The sequence below is a fragment of the Tupaia chinensis genome, unplaced genomic scaffold, assembly GCF_000334495.1.
Source record: "Tupaia chinensis unplaced genomic scaffold, TupChi_1.0 Scaffold000273_1, whole genome shotgun sequence".
NCBI lineage: Eukaryota > Metazoa > Chordata > Mammalia > Scandentia > Tupaiidae > Tupaia > Tupaia belangeri.
In genome coordinates this window covers 2,722,826-2,745,196 of record NW_006159755.1, presented here as the reverse complement: position 1 = coordinate 2,745,196, position 22,371 = coordinate 2,722,826, and the positions used below count along the sequence as shown (strand labels likewise).

The window sequence follows — 22,371 nt, the reverse complement described above, 5'->3', positions numbered from 1 at the left end:
TTTTGAGAGGTTTTTGCTATGGGGCGCGTGCGCTCGCCAGACAGAGAGAGACAGAGAAACAGAAAGCGAGAAATCACCCTGCCTGGGGGGATGGCCACGCCGCAATCCCTTCTCCTCCATTCTCCTCTCGGGATCTTGGGCACGCACGCACACATGTCCGGTGTGAGTTTTAAGCCACCGGGTCCGGGACACGAACCGTGGTCGACTACGTGGGAGTCCAGCGACATAGCCATTACGCTAAGTGCTGGTCCCAGACCCAGATTACAGGCACGCAGGTGCCCATGGTTCTCAGCGAGGTCTCTGGATGAGAATCTGAAACCTTCCCATGTGGGTCACCCCATTTTTACTGCCACAGCCCCATCTGCCCCCCATTTGTACTTCTTCACTGACTTAATGAGGGCATAGTGGCTGGTTCCCCTAAAGATCCTCCTCCCCATTTGCTTTTGACGAAGTGAGAAGGCGTCTGCCTTTCCCCTGCTTTGCTTGCTCCCTTGGATGTTGGTGCTGTGGATGAGATAATGGTTGTGAAGTGCTTGGAACCACCTCCAGAGTGCGACCCAGCTCTTAGTAACACGTGGCACGGCCCACAGGTCCCTACAGTTGAGGGTCTCTGTTTACTGCCCTGGGAACGGTGCCTGAGAGAAGAAAGAGAATGCTACTCTTCCCCCTGGACTGTTGGTTGGAGTTGGTCATCCCTGGCCTTGACATCAACAGACTTTTCTCCAGAAATAGGGTGAATGGTATTTGAGCTTCTGTACTGCCTCCTCCTGCGAACACTCCATCATCTCTGGGACAACTGCGTATTTCCAGCCCCAGTTCCAGGGACTAATAACAGGTGGGATGAAAAGACTGTTTCCTCTGATGTACTTTTACGAGGTGTTTTCAAAGATGCGGCGGCAGGGAAGTGGTTAACTGCTCACCTGTACAGAGAGGCGTCAGAATGACAGGCGACAGGGAAGCCCCACCTTCTAGGGAGAGCTCTGGCTCAGGACAGCCCAGTTGTTAGCCAGGAATCAGGGAACATCAAGGCAACCTCAAGCCTTGTAACCTAGATGTCACTGTGCTTTTTAGGCTGATGATGTTGTGAGCTGCCGCAGGCAGGAATCCACGTGGTTAAAGGACAGCTGTGACTTGGACGAGCAGCCCTGTCCACTCTAACTCTTCTTGAGTAATGGCTCTTGACTAAGCCTGTGATATTTAGAGACTGTCAAGGTTCTGCTTCACCCTGAACCACCTTCTCTTCTTGTGGCCAAAGGAGTTGAATTTCCTTCCTTCCTTCCTTCCTCCCTTCCTTCCTTTCTTTCTTTTGGAGGGGGAGGGGTTTGCCACAGGGTGTATGTGTGTGTGTGTGCGCCAGAAAGGGATAGAGAGAGACAGAAAGAGGGAAAGTGAGAAACCCTGCCCCCAGGAGTCATGGCCATGCTGCAGTCCCTTCTCCTCCATTCTCCTCTCAGAATTTTGGGTTGGCACACACACATACCTGGCATGATTTTTAAGCCACTGGGTCTAGGATTCAAACAGTAATCAGTCATTCTGTGGGTCTAGCGCCTTAACCATCACACCACCTGCTGGCCTTCTTTCTTTTCTTTTTTAAAGTTTATTTATTATTTCTTCCATGAGGAAAGAGCAAGAGAGAGACAGACAGCACCCCCAGGGGTCTCAATACCTGCCTCAGTCAGCCCCAGCTCATGGACACACATACCCTATACTCAGGAAGGTCCCTACATCAACCGGGAATCGTTCCCTGTGGGTCGGCCTCGCAGGGCATCCTGTGTTACTGCTGCACTCCTGTCTCGTCCCTTGACTTGGATTTCTTTTCGTTCTTTCTTTTTCTTTTTTAATAATTATTTAATTGTATTTATTCATTTATTTATTTTAATTTGACCAGACACACACACACACACACACACACACAGAGAAAGAGAGGGAGAGTGAGTGAGAGAGTAAGCCACCAGGTCTGAGACTCAGACAGACCGTAGTCGGCCATATGGGAACGTCCAGTGCTTTAGTCACCACACCACCTGCTGGTCCCCTAGACTTGGATGTCTTACGAGAAGAATATTATGACTGTGTACCCCACAGGAAGAACCATACCACTGTCCCCATGAAGGTCATTTACCCACAGGAGAGCCTCAAGGACAAAGGAGCCTTTTGGAAACAACGTCAGAAGTTTGCAGAAGGATGAGGACCAGCAGTTAGCATAATGGCTATGTCGCTGGATTCCCACGTAGTCAACTGCGGTTCGAGTCCCGGACCCGGTGGCTTAAACTCACGCAGGGTGTGTGTGCGTGCATGCCCAAGATCCTGAGAGGAGAATAGAGGAGAAGGGATTGCGGCGTGGCCATTCCCCCTGGTGGGGGTGATTTCTCGCTTTCTATCTCTCTGTCTGTCTCTGTCTGGCAAGTGCACACGCCCTATAGCAAAAACCTCTCCAAAAAAAAAAAAAAAAAGAAGTTTGCAGAAAGAGCCTCTGGAGTAAGCCCGGAAGTGTCGTGGGAGTTCATTAAATCCTTGTTTGAGGGAGGAAAAGGAAACACCAGAGCCTGGGCGAGATGGAGCTGTAGCCTCGGAGCCTGAGAGGAGAAGTTTCATTACGCTGATCAATGAGACCAACTGAAAGAGGACATACCATTCATTTTGTTGTCAAAGGGTGCTCTTGGCAGAAAAAGATCTGTGCACCGCCACACTGGGTACTCCACAGGCTCGGTAGCTAATGCCCTGGAAAGGGGAGCAGCAGCCCATGGCTGTGGACGGATCCTTTCTGTTTTCTTGCACCAAAATTCGCCGAATTGATGCGAAGTGACTTTACGTGTGCATGTGCGTGATTGTGCTCTTAGATTGTCTTCCAAGAAGTTTTCACTTTTAAGAATATGTTGAGGGCCAGCAAGTGGCGTAGTGATTAAAGGTGCTGGACTCCCACATGGCTGACTGCAGTTCAAGTCCTGGACCTGGTAGCTTGCTTTCTCACTTTCTCTCTCTCTCTGTCTCTCTCTGATCAAACTGGTAAATAATAATAGTAATTACAATTTAAACAAAAGAATATGTTGATAGGCACCAGCAGATGACATAATGGTTACATCACTGGACTCCCACATAGTGGACCACAGTTCCAGTCCTGGACCCAGCGGCTTAAAACTCACGCCTGTCGCATGTGCGTGTGTGCCCAAGATCCCAAGAGGAGAATGGATTAGAAGGGGTTGCATCATCCCCCTGGGGTGATTTCTCGTTTTCTGTCTCTCTGTCTCTCTGTCTCTCCAGCAAGCATATGTGCCCTATAACAAGAAATATCTCTTAAAAAAAAAAAAAAAAATGGGGGGCCCAGCGAAATGCTAATGTCGTGTGGGGACCAGCGTAATGGCTATGTCGTTGGACTCCCACGTAGTCGACCGCAGTTCGAGTCCGGGACCCAGTGGCTTAAAACTCACGCCGGGCACATGTGCTTGCATGCTCAAGATCCCAAGAGGAGAATGGAGGAGAAGGGATTGCGCCGTGGCCATCCCCTCTGGGGGGTGATTTCTCGCTTTCTAGCTCTCTGTCTCTCTCTGTCTGTCTGGTGAGCGCATGCGCCCTATAGCAAAAAAACCTCTCCAAAAAAAAAAGAATGTGTTGATAAAGTCAACAATGAACTCCAGAAGCTTTGGTTCTACCCAGGCCCCTGTCACGGGACACCCTCACTCCCACCCCTTCCTCTCCACGTGGCCCTTCCTCCAAAGCCCTCCTGTCCCATGGGATGACTCTTGTCCTTCTGCCTCGACACTTGACCTTCCTCCTGGAGAGCCAGGCTCCTGTCCTGGAGAGCGTGGGTGTGCATACATGTGTGTACATGTGTGCATGTGTGTGTGATGGGACAATAAGGAGGGAGAGTTCTGCTCCTCTGTTGCCACCAGTCGGTTGAAAGCTTTGAGCTGAGCCAAGGTGAAGCAAGAGTGACACCACATGCCAAAAACAATTGCTTGCCACGGTATCAGGTGCTTCTCTCTCAGATTATGGGAGAGCAAGGCTTAGTTCTAGTCCACAGCATTCACCTCAATGAGAGGGAGTGTGAGCCTCTAGAAGTTCTGCTCATTTGAATAACAAGGCTTTCTGGAAATTGGATGCAGAATGAAGACTTTGAATAGGTTGGGTTTTTGTGGGGTTTTTTGTTTTTGTTTTTTGTTTTTTTGGTATAGGGTGTGTGCGTTCGCCAGAAAGACAGAGAGAGACAGAGAGACAGAAAGCGAGAAATCACTCCCCGGGGCGATGGCCACACCACAATCCCTCCTCCTCCATTCTCCTCTCGGGATCTTAGGCATGCTCGGACATGTGCCCGGCATGAGTTTAAAAGACCAGGTTTGGGACTCAAACCGTGGTCGACTACATGAGAGTCCAGCGACATAGCCATTATGCCAACTGCTGGTCCCAAGACTTTGAATAGGTTTTAAAAATAAAGACCAAGGTGAAAATGTCGTTGTTTATTGGGCGAAACATGATGCAGAGACCCAGGTTGCCAGTCTGACTCTCTAACTCTCTAATACCTTCCTCTGGAGAATAACTGCTGCCCAGGACCACAGAAGGACAGAGTGAAAGACTGACCTAACTCTCTGTGTTTGCTCTAGAGTCCCCGTGGTCAGAAACTGGCCCTGTTAAGCCACAGATGAGAGACTAAAAGGCTTAAACCTACGGAACGGTCCCCCGAGAGGCTCCGGGTATGGTTTCCACTGAGACACTTCAGGGCAGAGGACTCCATTGGCTGCTTGGAGACCTCCTTGACACAGGCCGGATCTGCACCATGGCTCCAGCAGAAACACACAGCCAGGTGAGTACCCACCATCCAGCTGTCCCTGCTCTCTTCATAGAGCCTGCTCATTTTCCTCCTTCACGGGAGATAAGGAGGGACATAGCTTTGTTTGTTCAGATGCCGCCAGTCAATGACTGTGGAGGCACAGGAGTGTCTTTGGGGCACAGTGCCAGGCCGGTTCCACCTCACATCTCTGTGCTCCTCATCTAGGGGTGCCGTAATCAGAAGGTTGACTCAAACAGGGAGTTGTTGGGAAACCCCTTGGGCAGGAGATTTTGAAATGAGATTCAGAGTAGAAAAACACAGCGGGTGGGGTCCTGAGGAATGAAGGAGACAGCCCCGTCTCTGGTTGTCAGCAGTCGCGTCGCTCCGCTCGATAGCGGGGATAGATGGAGCTAGAAGGCCGGGGAGGCAACCGAGCAGGCTGAACCGAGAACACACAAGGCTGTGGCCCTACTGCCTCTCTCTGTCGCCCACCTGTGACAAGGTGAAACCACACCTGGAAGGGCTTCCAGTCCAGGGCATGTCAGCACCAGCAAGGTGTAGATAACACGGGAGGGGAGCCTGGGGGACCAGGAAGGAAGGCTGCCAGGAGTATTCAGAGAAAGATGTTAAGTATGAGATGATTTCTAAAGGCTCGGATAATTCAGAGAAGGGGCTAGTGATGCCGTGAGGAATAAAGAAGCTGCTGAGCCTGCGGCCTTGGCGGCCCTGCTGACCAATGGCTCCCTCATCACAGCCTTTCCTGTGCGTTAGCTCAGGACCCTTGGCATTGGTGACTCCTGGTGGCAGGTGCCTGTGACATGAAGAGCATAGAGGAAGATGCCGGTTAGATTGGGAGCCAAAGGGAAGTGACCACGAGGATGAGGACAGGGAAACTGAGGAACAATAAGAGGAAGAGGAATTCAGATGACCCTGAAAAAAAGAAAAGGAGGTAAAAGAGTAGGGGAGGAGGGAGGGGCACCGTTGAGGCAGCCAAACAGGAAGAGAAGTGAGCAGATTCTGTCTCTCACTGGAAGGACTGGCGTGGTTAAGTCAAGGATGAGTCTGTAAACACGGTCCGTAGTTAGAAAGCCCGTCAGCTGGTAAATCAGTCCACTTCATCCAGGGGGACTGCAGGAAGTCATGCCCTCCGTGGCCTTTTGGGCCCCTACTGCGTGAAAGCTGAGAGTGGCGCAGCAGGGACGAACTAACCAGTTATGAACGAGAGGGGCCCATGATTCATGCGCGTGCATACCTGTCTCGTGTGGGGTGGGGACCCATCCAACCGGAACCACCATCCAGCCTCTCCCAGTCTCCTTAGATGACAAGCTATGGCATCCTCGGTCCACCCAACTCAGCCCCCAAGCATTTTGTCAAAACATCAATAAACGGGGATAGGTCACAGGTCTCTGCGTCTTGGGCCGTTTTCTTCTTTCCAGGGTCTGACTCATGCTTAAACAGGATTTCTCATCAGGAGCTATACAACTTTCCTCAAAGAATAGACAAGACTGCCAGATAACTTTTTCTGAGCTCAGAGTTTATTTTTGTATTTTTGTATTCGATCACTATGGACCAGGAAATCAGATTTTGCCTAAACCAGAGCGGAAAAGTGTCTGTCACTTCCAACATACCCAGCATTCTCAACAGCCGGGGCAAACTCCACTGCAGCAGCTGGTCACCCTTCCTGCCAAAGTCAGACTAGAGAGCAATGTTATTAAATACTACAGCCAACGTTTTTAAGGACTTTGTACTTATACAGCAATGCGTTGCTTTATTTTTATTTATTTCTTTTTTGAGAGGTTTTTGCTATAGGGCACATGCGCTTGCCAGAAAGACAGAGACAAAAACAGAAAGCGAGAAATCACCCCCCAGGGGGGATGGCCATGCCGCAATCCCTTCTCCTCCATTCTCCTCTTGGGATCTTGGGCACGCACGCACACATGCCTGGTGTGAGTTTAAGCCACCGGGTCCGGCATGCGAACCGCAGTCAACTACATGGGAGTCCAGAGACATAGCCATTATGCTAATTGCTGGTCCCAATTTTTATTAATTTCTTTATTTAAGATTTTTGCCATAGGGTATATGTGCTCTGTAGAGAGAGACAGAGAGAGTGAAAGCAAGAAATCACCCCCACCTGGGCAAGGGGTTGGCATGGCCACACTGCAGTTTCTTCTCTTCCATTCTGTTCTCGGGATTTTGGACACACATGCACACACACCTGGCTGCCAGGTTGGGGACTCAAACAGTGAAGTTGGCTATGTGGGATCCAGTGCCTTAACCTCCACACCACCTGCTGGCCCTGATATCCCACTTTAATGAACCATATTGCATTTGTGTATATTTTGTGATTTTTCCTGCCAAACCATGGATCCTATGCTCTTTTTCCTCTACTCCTTTCTCTTTGATAAATTTCCCCAAGTCCACGCATGCTAGTTGACATTCTAAACCCTAACAGAGAGAACTTTGTAGAGGGGTCCTCCTCAGGGCTCACACCAGAAGCAGCCTGGCCTTGGTAGAGAATGACATTCCTTCCCACTTGGCCACGAAGCTGGAAGGGCTGTTCCCAGATGTAGCTGTCATCTCCAAGCCCAGACTTCTAGAACCTCATCCCTCCTCCTCCTTGCACCAATGGTGCCTTGCGGGGTGGACCCCAGAGGTCCTTGCATAATGTTTCCAAAAACTCTGGTGTGAACCTCCGTGGGAGGATGGTGGCAGAGAACAAATACGCAGGGGTTAGTATTGGAGGGCAGTCTTCTTGGAGGTGAGCAGAAAGCACTCACACAAGAATGTAGAGAACCCTGCTTTCCTAGGGTCTTTCTTGCTGCTGACCAAGGCCCTGATGGCAGGGGTGCACTGGCATAGGACTGTGGGCTGACAGCCTGCCCTCCTCCTCCCTGAGTCTCAGGCGGGTCCGCTCTTTTGCCCTGTTATTACCGCTGGCATGTTTGTTTGCGCCACTGGCAAAGGGACTCAAGTCCTTCCAGTTTTCCTGGTCTCCTTCAGCAACTCATCCGCTGCGCGTGGGGAGGAAGAGGCGCCCGGGCCTGTTACCCGGAGTCCCTGAGAGGTGGAGGAGGCAGGGAGGGGGCCAGGTAGGAGCCGGCTGGACTGGCCAAGCTACGTGGTGAGGACAGGATGAGTTTCTTACTCGACCAAGATCATCACTTTGGAAAATTGGAACTGTAGGGAGGAGGTCAGGGTTTCAGGGCATGTCCAGGGTGGATGTCGGAAGTCTATTCCAGATCTCTTTGGGTTTGGCACACCCTGACCCATTCTGGATGCCCTGAGCATCTCTTTTTCCCGTTTATGCTCTCTGCTCCCCCCACCCCTTCTCCACATTTGAGACACTGACAAGACGACTGTGACTGTGACTTTAGCAGGACCAAACGCACCTGGCATTTCTGTGGCAGGAATGAGACCATACCCCCTTGTGTTCTCTCTAAAGTCTTCAGCTTTTTTGACCCTGTGTTGGGTTGAATAGTGTCCACAACTCTTGAATTTCCACACATTTCTAGGAAGATAGCCTTGTGTTATAGAGAGAGCCCCAAGTCAGAGCCAGGCTGTCTGCATGCACATTCTGCCGGGTAGTGCCTGGTGACCTTGGCCCTTTCTTTCTTTCTTAAAGGATTTTTCATTTAATTTAATTTTTCATTTTTATTATTTTAAAATTTGTTATACGTGCTCATGTGCTATATGTGAACATGTGCTTATAGGAGAGAGAAAGTGAAAGCCAGCTACCATGTGATTGGCCACGTGGAAGTCCAGCGTCTTCACCACCATGCCACCTGCTGGCCCCTACCTTGGCATGCGCTCTCCAGAAAGACAGAGAAAGACAGAGAGACAGAAAGCGAGAAATCACCCCCCAGGGGAAATGGCCACACCACAATCCTTTCTCCTCCATTCTCCTCTCGGGATCTTGGCCACATACGCACACACATCCGGTGTGAGTTTAAGCCACTGGGTCTGGGACTCGAACCATGGTCGACTACATGGGAGTCCAGCGACATAGCCATTACGCTAACTGCTGGCACCCTTGGCTGTTTCTTAACCTCCTTAGTTTTGACTGCCCTCATCTATGAAGTAACACTACCAGTCCCAACCTCTCAGGGAAGGTGCAAGATGAAATGAGATACCATGCACAGTGCACCAGACACATGGCAGGTGGGTTCTCAACCATGTTAATATTTCTTCCTCCTTCCTCTTTTCTCAACTTCATTCACAAGGATGTCATTCAGGAGCTTAAGCGATCTCTGCGTGAGGGCAGAGTCAGTGGTGAGACGATCCCCTTGCCCTGGGGCTGCCTGGCTCCTCCTGCCATCTTTGGTTCTGACCTGCTGGTTCACCCATCCCTTCCACCACAGGGACTGGGCCATGTTTGTTTCCTCTCCTGTTAGGTAAACTTCAGGAGAAAGGTCGTTTTAGTCATCTGTATGTCCGCAAAGCCTCAGCATCACAGCTGGTCAGAGTCGGTGCTGTCCAGAGAGCAAATGATTAGAGCTAAATGGAAAGGATCTCTCTTTTCATAATCATCGAGGATTTGAGAGACAAAAGCCCAAACTTCAGAGTCCAACAGACCTCAGGTCAGTCCTGGCTTCATCACTTACTAGCCGTGTGACCTTGAGCAAGACGCTTAATCTTCCTGAGCCTCAATTTGTCTAAAAATAGTAGCAATAATAGCTACCTCCTAGGGTTGTTGTGGGGATTAAGATGATGTCAGAGAGAAGCCCAGCACGCTGCTGCCTGGCGCATAGTAGGAGCTCAATAAATGGCCATGGTGATTAACTGTTATTATGGGCCTGTTTACATGTGAGCCTGAAGTAAATTCTTGCTACAAGAGCTGTTGGTTTTCCAGGAAGTGACATAGAACATCTCTTGGTGCCCAAGGGGCCTCTCTTGGTTTGGTCACACACCCTAGAAGCCATTGTCCCTCAGTTCTGACATGAAACTCTGGCTGTGACTGCAATGGGCAATGTGGCCTGACAGCTGGGACACGGAGCAGCAGCTAGGGTGGGCTTGACTTGGATTCTGTGGCTCTCACGTGCTCCTTGCTGTGGGCAGTGCTGCTTCCTCTTTGTGGGTGGTTAGGGGTAGAGGCGGATGATGGCAGGGGGCATGTCAGCTGCCCCTCAGGTTCCAGATGGAAAATGAAATCTGAAGACAAGTCTGAATGCCCCTGTTTGAGATTGAGGTGCAGCTAGCTCCCCTTCCCTCACATCTCTGAGCACATTGTTTTTTGTTTTTACTTTTGGTTTTTAATTGTCAGAGGGTGCATGCACTTCCCAGAGAGAGACAGAGAAAGAGAGAGGGAGAAAGCACCCTCCAATGCGGTGTGTTCAATGCCGCAATCTCTTCTCCATTTCTCCATCCTGTTGGGATGTCCAGCACCCATGTGCTCACGCCCAGCATGATTTTTTTGTTTTGTTTTTTTTTTGGAGAGGTTTTCTCTATAGGGCGCGTGCGCTCGCCAGACAGACAGAGAGAGACATAGAGACAGAAAGCGAGAAATCACCCCCCAGGGGGGATGGTCACGCCGCAGTCCCTTCTCCTCCATTCTCCTCTCGGGATCTTGGGCACGCACGCACACGCGCCCGGCGTGAGATTTAAGCCACCGGGTCCGAGACGCGAACCGCGGTCGACTACGTGGGAGTCCAGCGACATAGCCATTACGCTAACTGCTGGTTCCCAGGCCCAGCATGATTTTTCAGACCACTGGGGCTGTGGTTGGAACCACGGTCAACCAAGTGGGAGTCTGCTCCCTTAACCACTAGGCTCCAGGGCTTGCCCTCTGGGCACATTTTAAGATACCTGAGTTGTACTTTATTCTGTTTTAAAAGATTGTTCAAGAAAGGATTACATATGGCCATTTTATGGAGAAGAAAGGTGAGGAACAAGAGGAAACCTGTCCCTTGATCCCCACCTCTTACAATCAGCAAACAGAACCTGGAAGACGGAGTTCACGATGTTCACCTGCTCAGAACCTGATCTCCACAGCCCCCTTAGCCCACCCTTCAGTTCCGGCCCTGAAGTGACTTGGTGCCTGACCTGGTGTGTCAGCAAGTCTGCCAGCCATGACGCCTCCCCAGGGGGGAGAGCTGCCAGGCCAGAAGGGCATTGGGAGGCAGAACTGAGAGCAGCTAACTGGTCACAGGGACTGAAAGAGCCTGGGCTGGAGACAGACTCCAGAAACCTGGGAAGGGCGCTGTGTGAGAAGTGAAGGAAAGCAGATGTGCTTTGGACACAACCAGGAGCGACCCTGGATCAGGGGGTGGACCCAGAGGGCAAGCAAGGGCCAGAAGCAGCGAGAGGGAAGCCCTTCTCCACAAGCCCAGCTCTTCGGCATCCCGAGCCCAGAGCACGTTCTTTTGCATCCATTCTGTTCACCAGCATCTTCACCCAGACTCTGCCTTCTCAGCAATGGCAATTAGGCCTGAAAGTCCTGCCCCCTGCGCCTTGGCTGGCCTTAGAGAATTTCATAAAAGGAAGAGCCTTGAAGACTATTTTGTCCAACCTGCCATCCTTCCTATCAATAGAATGGAGTCCCTGTAGTGATTCTTAACAAATGACTTGTGGCCTCACCCCAGCAGCCCTCCAACCTCAGGGCCAGGGCTCTTCCTTCCAGAGCAACACTCTCTAGTTATGCTGTGCCAAGGTTTGGAAGAGTCCTCGGCCCCATCTCTGACCCCACTGCCCACTAGAACCACTAGAGCCAGCTTTTCCCTCCTGCCAGGCTGGCAGCCATATTTCAGGCCTTCCCTAGTCTTGGGGCAACCTTCTCAGCCTTTGCTTCCTCTTCTCTGTTGCTGTCTGCCAGTGAGTTTTGTCAAGGGTTTTATCAACATGGGAGCCCAGAAACACAAAATCTTTTTTTCCCCTTTATTGCCTGAGGACACATGTATGTGCCTACCAGAGAGAGACAGAGACAGAGAGGGAGAGGGAGAAAGCACCCTCCAATGGGCTGTGGTGACACTGCGATCCTCCTCCATTTTTCTACCCTGCTACAGTTTTGGGCATGCATGCATATGGGTGCTGAGCAGTTTTCAAGCTATCCAGGCAGAATTTGAACTGTGTGGTCAGCCATGTAGGACCCAGCTCCTTTAACCATTCTACAGGACCAGCCCCAAACATAAAGTCTCTATAGCAGAAAGGAGGGCCAACCTGCGATGTGGTGGTTAAGGTGGCTGGATCTCATATGGCCAACTGCGCACTTCAAGTCCACGACCCAGTGACTTGCAAGACATGCTAAGTGTATGTGTATGTGCCCTAACTCCTGAAAGGAAGGAGAAATGGAGGAGAAGGGCCTATGGCATGACCATCTCACTTTCCCTCTCTGTCTCCTCTAGTAAGTGCACGCACCCTCTGGCCAAACAAAACAGACTTCCACTTGTGTGCTCTAATAGTCTTTTGCAGCGAGCTGGTGGCATATGTGGTTCAAGTCCCATACCCAGCAGCTTGAAAAGAACTCTGGAGCATGTGCATGTGTGCCCAGAATCCCAAAAAGATGGAGAAGGGATTGCTGTGTGACCAATCCCCGTGGAGGTGATTTCTCACCTTCTCACACTCTTTAGCAAGTGCATATATCCTATAGCAAGTTAAAAAAGTTTAATAATAATTTTTAAAAGTCTTGAGGCCGGCAGATGACATAGTGGTTACATCACTGGGCTCCCATATGGCCGATTGTGGTTCAAGTCCCGGACCCGGTGGCTTGAAACTCACACCAGGCGTGTGTGTGTGTGTGTGTGTGTGTGTGTGTGAGGTAGCATGGTGGTTGAGGCACTGGACTCCCACATAACTGACCGCAGTTCAAGTCCCAGACCTGGCAGCTTTCTTTCTTTTTTTCTCTCTCTTTCTCCTACAACAAATTTTAAAATACTGATAAAAAATTAAATTAAATAAATGTTTTTAAAAAGTTGTATGTGTGTTCAGAACCAGCAGTTAGCGTAATGGCTATGTCGCTGGACTCCCACGTAGTCGACCACAGTTTGCATCCCGGACCCGGTGGCTTACAACTCACGCCGGGCGCATGTGCATGCATGCCCGAGATCCGAAAAGGAGAACGGAGGAGAAGGGATTGCGGCATGGCCATCCCCCCTGGGGGGTGATTTCTCGCTTTCTGTCTCTCTGTCTGTCTCTGTCTGGCGAGCGCACACGCCCTATAGCAAAAAAAAAAAAAGCGAACAAACAAAAACTCTTAAAAAATGTTTTTATAGCAGAAAAGGACTTTCAGAATTAGGAACCTGCCTCATTTTATAGATGAGGAAATAGAGGTGATCACACAGAATGGGCTAGGCTCAGACCTGGCTACCCACTGACTGAGGACTAGCCCAAAGGGAGGGAGGCGACCTTGGTGGTTGAGAGCGACCTTCTGCTGTATGCTAACAGTAGCTCCTTTTTGGGAGGGAGAGGTACAACTCCATCTCTCTGTTGACATGTTGAATTTCCTTTTTGTTTTTGGAGAGGTTTTTGCTATAGGGCGTGTGCGCTCGCTAGAAAGACAGAGAGAGACAGAGAGACAGACAGCGAGAAATCACCCCCCCAGGGGGGATGGCCATGCCACAATCCCTTCTCCTCCATTCTCCTCTTGGGATCTTAGGCATGCATGCACACGCGCCTGGCGTGAGTTTAAGCCTTTGGGTCCAGGACTTGAACTACAGTTGACTACATGGTAGTGCAGTGACATAGCCTTTACACCAACTGCTGGTCCTGACTCGTTGAATTTCAAGTCAACTAAAACCCTACATTATTTTATAACTATTTATTTCTGATTGTAAAAATGGTATATGCTCATTGTAAAAAGAATTGGAAAATACATAGAGTATAAATCTTGATAGTACTTATACTGTTCTCCTAAAGGTCTCCACACCCTGCATTTGTGGCTTTGCTTTTAGATAAAAAATAGGATTCTGCCTTCTTCCTTGATGAGGCTATTTTGCTAGGTCCCACCAGGCTCTCTGTCTCTCACAATCACGTTGTCAGTTCTTATTGGCACATAGATAGGGCTGATGTTTGTCAGAGAACAAGAAGCCCCCTGCCTACCCATGATCCATTCCTCCTTCTGGGTCTGATCCCACCCCACCCTTCTCTGAAACACCTTCCTCTTCTGTTCTATTCAGGCCCTCCTATTCTCCCAGCCCAGCTGAGTCCCACCTCTGCCAAGAAGCCTTTGTTCTTTCGGATGCAAAAACTCCTTTTTTGGGTCCCCGGTGTTTGTAGTCTGGGCACACCATTAATCCTTAGTTACAGATTGACTCCCACTCCTCTCTTCTATCTTCCTGGCCACCCATCCTAGAGTCTGAACTTTTTACGGGCCCTCCAAAGGTGACTGTTGGCCCAACCCTGCTATCCGAGTGGCATGGCAGTATCCCACCCTAAACTCCTTTGTAGAGTAGGAGGGAAGGCTCCCACCCAACCCTGTTTCCTGGAAGCAGTCGCTGTTCCCCTAAAGTTTACAGAACAATTAATCACCTGGGTTCCTAACATGCTCACCTTCTTGAGTAAAACGGATTTGGTTGGCTTTTCATGTGAGTGTAGGGGCTCTCTCAAGCTAAGAGAAATCTTCCACGCTTGCTATTTAGAGACATGGGAGGGTTTAGGGAGCCTTTCCAGTCCTCTAGATTTCCCACTTGGAGCCTTAGAGTCCAGATCAGGGTTTCCCTTTCTCCTTACAGCACCTGTACCCATCCTTCTCATGCCTCTCGGAACATGGTGCCAGTGGCCCAGGTCTGGCAGCTCTCATCCTGTTGTCTGTGTTGGGAACAGGGAAGACTGGGTGGTCTGAATTGCCGAGAGGTGCTGCTTAGTGCTCCCTGGTTTCTCTACCAGCAGTGCGTGCAGTGCTTCCGAGCCCAGACCCTAAGCCACACTGTCCAGTTAGAGTCCCAGCTCCACTGCTAGTTGTGAGACTTTGGGCCTGATGTCATCCTGCCAGGGAAGGGCGTGGATAACAGCACCTACCACGGAGGCAGGCTGGAGGATCAAGCGAACCCATACGCCAAAAGCACTTCTGCGTGCGCCTGCAGACCCAGCACTGTACAAGTGTGGCCCTCGCTAGGTGCCTGGCTGGAAGTGACACGAACTTTGCACCCTATTGTTGGGAACATGGCTCCTCCCCCAAGGCCCGACCCTGGCAGGGTGCTGACAGAGAGGCCAAGACTGAAGCCACCATTAACCGCAGAGAGTCTGGAGTGACTGGAGGCTCCGAATCCAGCAGAGGATCGGTTGGGGTGCAGGAGTATGAGGCAGATAGAGAGCCCCCAGGGAGGCCCCACTGGGGCTGCTGCTGCCACCAAGAGCAGGGCATACAGGACTGGAGTCAGCAGGCACTGACTTCCCGAGGCCCTCGGAAGGCCACTTCATCCGTCTGGGCCAGGTTCTTGACTTGAGCCCCAATGGTAACCAGAAAGGGGACGCTGGGGGAGAGTGCACTGAGTTTGGATTGATTTCCCTGCCTGAGAGAAAGGAGCCCCTAAGATGAAAACATCAAAAACACAGAAAACGTTACTTTGATTTTAATAGTGAGGGGTGGGTTGGGGAAAAGTTATAAAATAAAACAGATAACACAGAGCCTAGTGACTGCCTCAGAACCCAGAGATACAGACATGTAAACAAAAACAGAGCTTCCGGACAATGTTACTTTATACCATATAACTTCCAGAATACAGCAGCTCCCCAGACACTGAAGTTAAATCAGACGAGTCCTCCCGATCAGTCTCTGCCTGTTTCAGAAGGCCAAGGAGGCACCTTCCTCTCAGGCCAGCCTGGGGCTGTGTAGACACTACTCTTCCAGGACAGGGGAGGCTGAGGCTGCTCCTGATGGGGGTTTGGCCTCAGGGTCTACCCAGCCTGCTGTGTCCTGGGGTCATCTTTTGAGTTTATCTCTCTGGCTCTTAGGCAGGCTGGCTCTAAACCCTGCCCGACTCTCCCTTTGCCATTATCACCAGTAAGCCCAGGCACACCAAAGTGGTCAATTAGGCCAGGACAACTCTCCACGGACACTCAAATCCCCAGTCTACCATTTCAGATCGAAAATAGGCGACACCTAACCGATGTTATGGTACTCGTATTCTTCCCTCTGCAAGTTTCTGACGTGTCGGTTGTCGTTCTGTCCCAGTTTTCTGCTGCTGTACTAGGGTTTTTGACTCAACCAGGAAAAGGCCGTCCTTCCAGCTTGGCCTTGTGCTTGCTTAGTACTTCAGGCGGTGGACTAGGAGTCAAAGACTCATCATCCCACCTGCTGACCCCCAGAACTCAGAACACCTCCTCAGCCTCCAGGTGAGTTATTCCATAAATACCATCACAGGGCAAATGGGCTCTCTGGGAATCCTGGGACTTGCCTTGAAAGGGCAGGGAGGTACAGGCAGGAGGAAGCAGACGTGGATGAGAGGCCCTGACCTGCAGAAGGGGAAGGCTGGAGGGAGCAGCCTGTCCTCCAGGGCGGGGATGGAGGAAGGTCTTCAGTTAAATATCTCAGGAAGTACAAAGAACGGGTGGGTGGGGCAGCCATCCCAGACCCAAGGCATAGAGGAGGTTGAAATGTCCAGGATAAATAGAACCACGTGGGAATGGAGAAAAGCCAGCTCCACCCCTCTCTTAAAAACAGTAGCCATTGGCACCAAAAATATATTAATATCTGTACATTTGTCATCTTTAAAAAAGGAACAAACCTCCTTGGCACCTTGTAGTTGATATCTTAAAAATGAGGTGAGATGTGGAAAGGCCTCCTCTGTGTGCATGCACACACACAAGTGCACGCACGTGTGTACAACACACATTTCTGAGCAGTGCTACACACATAAGAAACGCATGCACACAGATGTGCACACACGTGCATTTCTCTCTGTCAGAAGGGCAGAGCATCCCCTGGAACCCTGAGCACCTACCCTGCCAGGTAGGTGGGCCACCACCAGCCCCCCACTGCAGTTGTCTGTGGGGTGCTATTTCCCAGTGCTCTTCACTCTTGACACCCACGGGCGACCCAGGCCCTGACCCTCTGCTCAGAGGAGCAGCAGATCCTGTGTGCACCTCCTCTGGGAAGGAACTCCTGCTGCCAAGGAAACAGTGCTTGTCTCCACAGGTAGTCGCTTCTCATTGAAGGCACCCCTGGCCTCACCCCTGCCCCAGACATATTCACGCTTTCCCAGGCTCAGCACGGCCTCGGTCCATGAGACAAAAATGCAAAAATGATCAGAGGTCAGTGCTGGGCCTAAGCGACGAGGCGTGCCTGGGGGGAGACCGAGGCACAGAGGCTCCACGCGTGATCACTGGTGTTCTGGCAAGAAGCCGCAGGAGGGTGGACTGGCAGGGCAACAGGAGTGACCCTGGACCTTCTCAGGACCTCTGGGCGCATCCCTGGGACTCGTGTCACTCAGAGGTGGGGACTGCCCTGCAGCAGGGAAGTGACGGTGTTCTGTAGGGCCACAGCGACCTTCTTGGAGGTCTTGCGCAGCAGCGGGCTGTCGGGGTGGTGCTCCTTCAGGTGCAGGATGTGGCCTTCCTGGCTCTCGGACGTGCAGCCGCACTCCTCGCACACGTAGAGCTTGGCCCGCCGTTCCTTGTACGCGTACTTCTGCTGCACTCCGTGGATCTTCTTGAGGTGAGACTCCAGAGAGCAGCGCTGGGTGAAGGCCTTGTCACAGAGGCTGCACTTGTAGGGCCTCACGCCTGCGGGGAAGACACGGGCCAGCATCAGGGACCTGAGGGGGACCTTGGAACCTATGTGTAGCTTCCACTTAGAGAGCGGCCAGGAGACCCGATTCTGAGGCAGAGGAAGGGATGGAGGGAAGTCTGTCCAATGCCAATTTCCCAAGTGACTCAATCAAAAAAGCTCTCACCAGTGGACTTGGGGAAGGGGTGGTGGCTCCTTCTCTGCCCAAGATGTCCCTCCCAGACTATCAATTCCTGAGAGAGAGCCAGAATTGCTGGAACCTTCCCACATGGCTTGGCCAGGCAGGTCTGACGTGCTCCCCTGCAGCCACGGGCTTCTGCTTACCGGTGTGAGTTCGGACATGTCTCTTGAGGTCAAAGGTGTCATTGAAGCCCTTCCCGCAGTATGTGCAGAGGTGCCTCTTGACGTCGTTGTGACATTTCATGTGGCGATTGAGCATGCGCTGGTAGGTGAAGGCCTTCTGGCAGATGTGGCAGGTAAAGAGTTCTCCACTGGGATTGTCCCCCAGGGTCACCTATGGGGTAAGACAGAATTTGTGACAGACATTGAGAAGTAAGGGCTGCAGGCTGGCAGACTGGGAGGATAAATGCCAGTACCCAGCGGCTCCAAGGAATGGGTGGCATGGTCTCAATGCTCCTCCATCAACATCTTAGAGACTGCTCTGTAGGTGGCCCTGTCACTTACAACTCCTCCTGAGACTGAGGGACACCATGAGCAGCGGGAGAGCCTGGCTGGCTCTGGCCAAGTAGCCAGCATGTCTTGATCATTCCCCTCCAGTTAAAATACACACTCGGCCTCCACAGGCGGGAGAGGAAGTGACGGCACCCTACTGCTAGTTTTCTCAGTCCCTGGCACCCAGGCCACACTACGAGGAGTGCCCGTTTACTCGATCACAGCTGGCAGATGCTTCCAGATCCTGGTGTTTTCAGGAATGTGGATGGGTCAGGGATAGCCCTGCTGTTCATGCTCACTTCAGGAGCGCGGGCATTTCCGCTGCCCTGTGACCGCTCACCGCATGTGCCCGAATGCAGAGGGGTCACTGCCCCAGCCCCTGTCGATGCAGGGCCTCAGACACTGACCACGGGGGCTGGAAACAGCAGACCTGGGCAAGATGATTGCTCGGCGCCTGCCTCAGGGAACAGTGAACCCCTGTGCCAACTCCAGACCACACTCTCAATATGCCACAGCCAGGAGCCGGGAGCTCAACTGGAGCTGAGCCAAGCCCCCTCTCGCTGCTCAGCCTAGGCCTTCTGTGTAAAGAGGTGCCTCTTCCTACAGCTGCCCTCACCTCCTGTGGCTGGAAACAAAATGGAACAACCCACAGACATGGGCTCCAAAGGGCCTTTGGGATCCCAGCCCCTTAGGCATGACATTCTCACTTCCAATCTACTTCTGTCCCTCACCCCCCAATCTGGGCTCCAACAAAGTCTGCATCTTTGCAGTGACCTCAGCCCAGGCCGCAGGGCAGTCTCTGCCTATGTCTTGTTTGTGCCGTGTCTCACAGCAGGACACTCGGGGGTCCTTGGAGACGGCGAGTCATTACCTTCATCTTGGTGCGCAGGAAGCCATGGTCTCTGCTCTGGGGATCTGTCAAGTGGCCCATGTCTTCAGAGGGCAGCTGGGCCACCACGCAGGGCCCAGGGGCTGCGCTGTAGCTGGAGTCCCGAAGGCTCATGTCCAAAGCCAGGGGGCATGATGGGGGTTCAGCCACGGATGGCTCTGGCTCCCGGTAAGGCTGTGGTGGGCAGAAGCCCAGGCTGACTGGGGAGAGAACAGCAGGTGAGGGGCTTGCTGGAGACCAGAGGACCCAGTAGGATTTCAGGAGCGATCCCGACAGAGAGCTGGCTGGGACCTGGAGCCTCCATCCCTCCCCTTGCAGGCATGCAGCAGAGTGGGGCTGCCCCCAACCCGCCACATGCTGCACCTCCCTCCTGCCCTATTAGGGTAATTACAGGTGACGCCAGCCAAGCGCCACTGCCAGCTGAGTAATTTGTGTGTTAGCGGAACAGGGAGGACCGAACTGCCCTGCCAATTATCCCGCCAGAGTAGTCTGCCTGCCCCACCTGGGCCAGTCCCTCTGGATTCCAGGCCTTGTCTGTGCTCCTGCAGGGACAAAGGGCACCACTGAAGGCCCTGGGCCCAGGGACAGCACTTTGAGATTTATCCGTGCCCCCAGAAAGATCCCTGGTGGGGGCACGGAGGCCTCTCCTCCAGGCAGATTTAGCTGCTGACCTTGGAGATAGGGGTGGTCCCAGCCCCTTCCTCCTCTGAGGTGGCTGGTCCCTATTGTTGCAGCCCCTCAGGGCTTCAGGCCCTGCACTCCTGGCAGGCCAGCTCCTCAAGCAAACATGCCAGATGGGTGGAGAAGGGAGGAGGTCAGGGAGCAGCAGGTGGATGCTGCGGAGCAGTCTCCGGGCGGCCTGCCCAGGGGTTACACAATCCTCCCCTACAGCACGGACCGCTCACTTTGGCACAGCCAGGGCTGGGTTCCCTCCGGCAGTGGCGGCAGCACCGATACCTGGCAGCCCTTTGACGTAGCCGCTCCCCACCCCAGATACCTCACGCTAAGTGGAGCCGGGGAGGCTTGGACTACAGACAAAAAGAAAAGGAGTTCTCTTGTAGGCCCCAGAGGACACCAGTCTCAAAGTCAAAAGAGCCCAGGAAAAGCAGTCTAAGTTTTCAAATTTTCATATTTTTCGTCCAAGGAGCTTATTAGACTCCTAGACTTAGACAAGGGCCTCCAGGGGCCAGCCAGAGGCACGGGGGTTGAGGTGGCTAGATCCTACATGATCAATTGCACAGTTCCAGTCCAGACCCAGTGGCTTGAAAAACATGCCAGGATTCCCTAAATCCTGACAGGATGGAGAGCTGGCGGGGATGGACTGCAATGTGTGGCTGCCCCCTGTGAGGAAGGGCTCTCTCGCTTTCCCTCATTCTCTCTCTGGCAAACTCACATACTCTCTGACAAAATTAAAAAGACCCCATAGACTTCAAACCTATAAGCTACAGACATTTTCCAAGAGCCAGAAGGAAAAATCATGAGGGGCCTAGAACAGAAAGGATAGGTGAGCTTCGGACAGGGGAACTTGGGAGACCAACACAGGATTTCAGAACCACAAGCGAGGCCCTCTGTGCCCTGCTGCTCCACAGCTGGTGAGACAGTGAGACTAGACCGGGAGACAGCTGCCCTCACCACCGCCCCCAGGACTGACGGGCGTGGGGGAGGAACGTGACAATAGAGGAAGAGTGAGTGTGAAAGCACCAAGTTTCGGGAGAGGCCCTGGCTCTCGCCCCCTCAAAACACAACACAGATCTGACAGGAGAAGAATGCGTCTGCCCCGCCGCCCAGAACCCGTTCGGCTGGCACTGGCGTCCGTCTGTCCGGGGGACTTTAATGAGCCACCTCATTCCAGGCATTGATTCACCAGTGCCTGGCCCTGGCTCGGCCTCTGAACTGGTGTCGCACCTTTCCCAAGCCTCAGCAGACTGGGGTCAGGCTGTCCAGTCCCGCTTGCCTCCCCACTCTGGGAGCTGTCTGGGCAACAGGGAAGGGCTGGGGTGGGCGGGGGCTGACAGTTGGCGGCTTCTGACACCAGCTCACCCACTGCTGGAGACCGGCTGAGAAGTCACAGTGAATGGCAATTTCCACTTATCAATCCAGGTACAGACAAGAGGAACCTCTGCTCTGTCTGTTGGTATCGGGTAACAGGAGCGAGGCCCGAAGCTGCAGGTGGCCCATACCTTGTGGCATGTGTGCGTCTGGAGCCGCACGGGGGGCAGTGGCAGCAGACGAGGGCGAGCTCAGGACTGGACTCAAAATGAGTTGTCACTGGGGAACCAGCAGTTAGCGTAATGGCTATGTCGCTGGACTCCCACATAGTCGACTGCGGTTTGCATCCCGGACCCGGTGGCTTAAAACTCACGCCGGGCATGTGTGCGTGCGTGCCCAAGATCCCGAGAGGAGAATGGAGGAGAAGGGATTGCGGCGTGACCATCCCCCCTGGGGGGTGATTTCTCGCTTTCTGTCTCTATGTCTCTCTCTGTCTGTCTGGTGAGCGCACGTGCCCTATAGCGAAAAAAAAAAACCTCTCCAAAAAAAAGAAAAAAATGAGTTGTCACTGGGCTCACTGGTTCCTCTGGAGGGAGGGCTTATTCTTGGGGGATCCTGGGCCCTTTGCCTACCTCTGCCATGCCATGCAAGCCTGGGATGCTGCTGAGGCTGCTACGGCCTCTGCAGTTTGCCTCGTCACACTCACTTGCCAAACCTGTCTCCCTACCACCCCCACGAACGTGTCCCTGTCACAGCTGCATGCACAGGGAGCACGCGCCCGTGAGCTACCCTGTCACCGGGTGTCTCCAGCGGCATTAGGCAGGAAGCAGAACTGGTTGGGCTCCACTGTGTTGCTCTCTGTCCCCTAATTAGGTGTTTCCGGCAAGGCGGTGGCCCACTGTGGCCACTCGTTGCCCGCCCACAGGTGTGGAGTGTGGCAAGGCCAAACCAGCCCAGCCGCTCCCCGCTCCCTCAGGGGGCCCATGGGTTATCCTACTGTTGACCCAGCCTGGCTCCACCTGGATGATGTTGCGGGCCTCGGAGCAGAGCTGAGGAGCGGACACTCAGCGGCCGTGTTGAGGGCAGTGCCCAATGGCAAGCCATCTCTGCCTCACCCTGCACAAGTTCCCTCTCAGATTGAAAACTATTGGCCCAAACACTAGACAGCATGCCAGGTCCTACCCCATCCGAGGCCTCAGGACAGGGCTGGGCACAAGGCCTGGTCTCTGGCTCTCTAGGGAGAGTAAGTAAAACAGATGCAAGGACACCTAGCCTCCCAGGGCCCCAGCTGACCACACGGGCGCTCGTATTGGCAACTCTGCTCTGAATGTCGGGGGAGCTCAGTGTCAGCACAACCCAGGGCAGTCGGGGGCAGCTTATGCCCTACCCGGAGGGACTGGG

At 52.7% G+C, this 22,371-nt stretch overlaps 2 protein-coding genes across 3 annotated transcripts in view; one reads left to right on the top strand and one right to left on the bottom strand.

Moving 5' to 3' along the window:
* The window catches only part of LOC102479709 (uncharacterized), a 56,728-nt gene that overhangs the window by 32,197 nt on the left and 2,160 nt on the right, over nucleotides 1-22,371 (top strand). The window contains exon 4 of the mRNA XM_006149948.1: nucleotides 4,596-4,795. The gene's annotated coding sequence lies outside the window, so the exon portion shown is untranslated. The remainder of the gene's footprint in view (nucleotides 1-4,595; nucleotides 4,796-22,371) is intronic.
* OVOL1 (ovo like transcriptional repressor 1) overlaps nucleotides 15,258-22,371 on the bottom strand; it is a 10,885-nt gene continuing 3,771 nt past the window's right edge. For both annotated transcript variants that reach the window (XM_006149901.1, XM_006149902.1), the window contains exons 2-4: nucleotides 18,964-19,181; nucleotides 17,745-17,934; nucleotides 15,258-17,416 (exon numbers count right to left, since the gene is read on the bottom strand). In XM_006149901.1, the coding sequence (XP_006149963.1) occupies nucleotides 17,121-17,416; nucleotides 17,745-17,934; nucleotides 18,964-19,181 (704 nt within the window). In that variant the 3' untranslated portion in view covers nucleotides 15,258-17,120. The remainder of the gene's footprint in view (nucleotides 17,417-17,744; nucleotides 17,935-18,963; nucleotides 19,182-22,371) is intronic.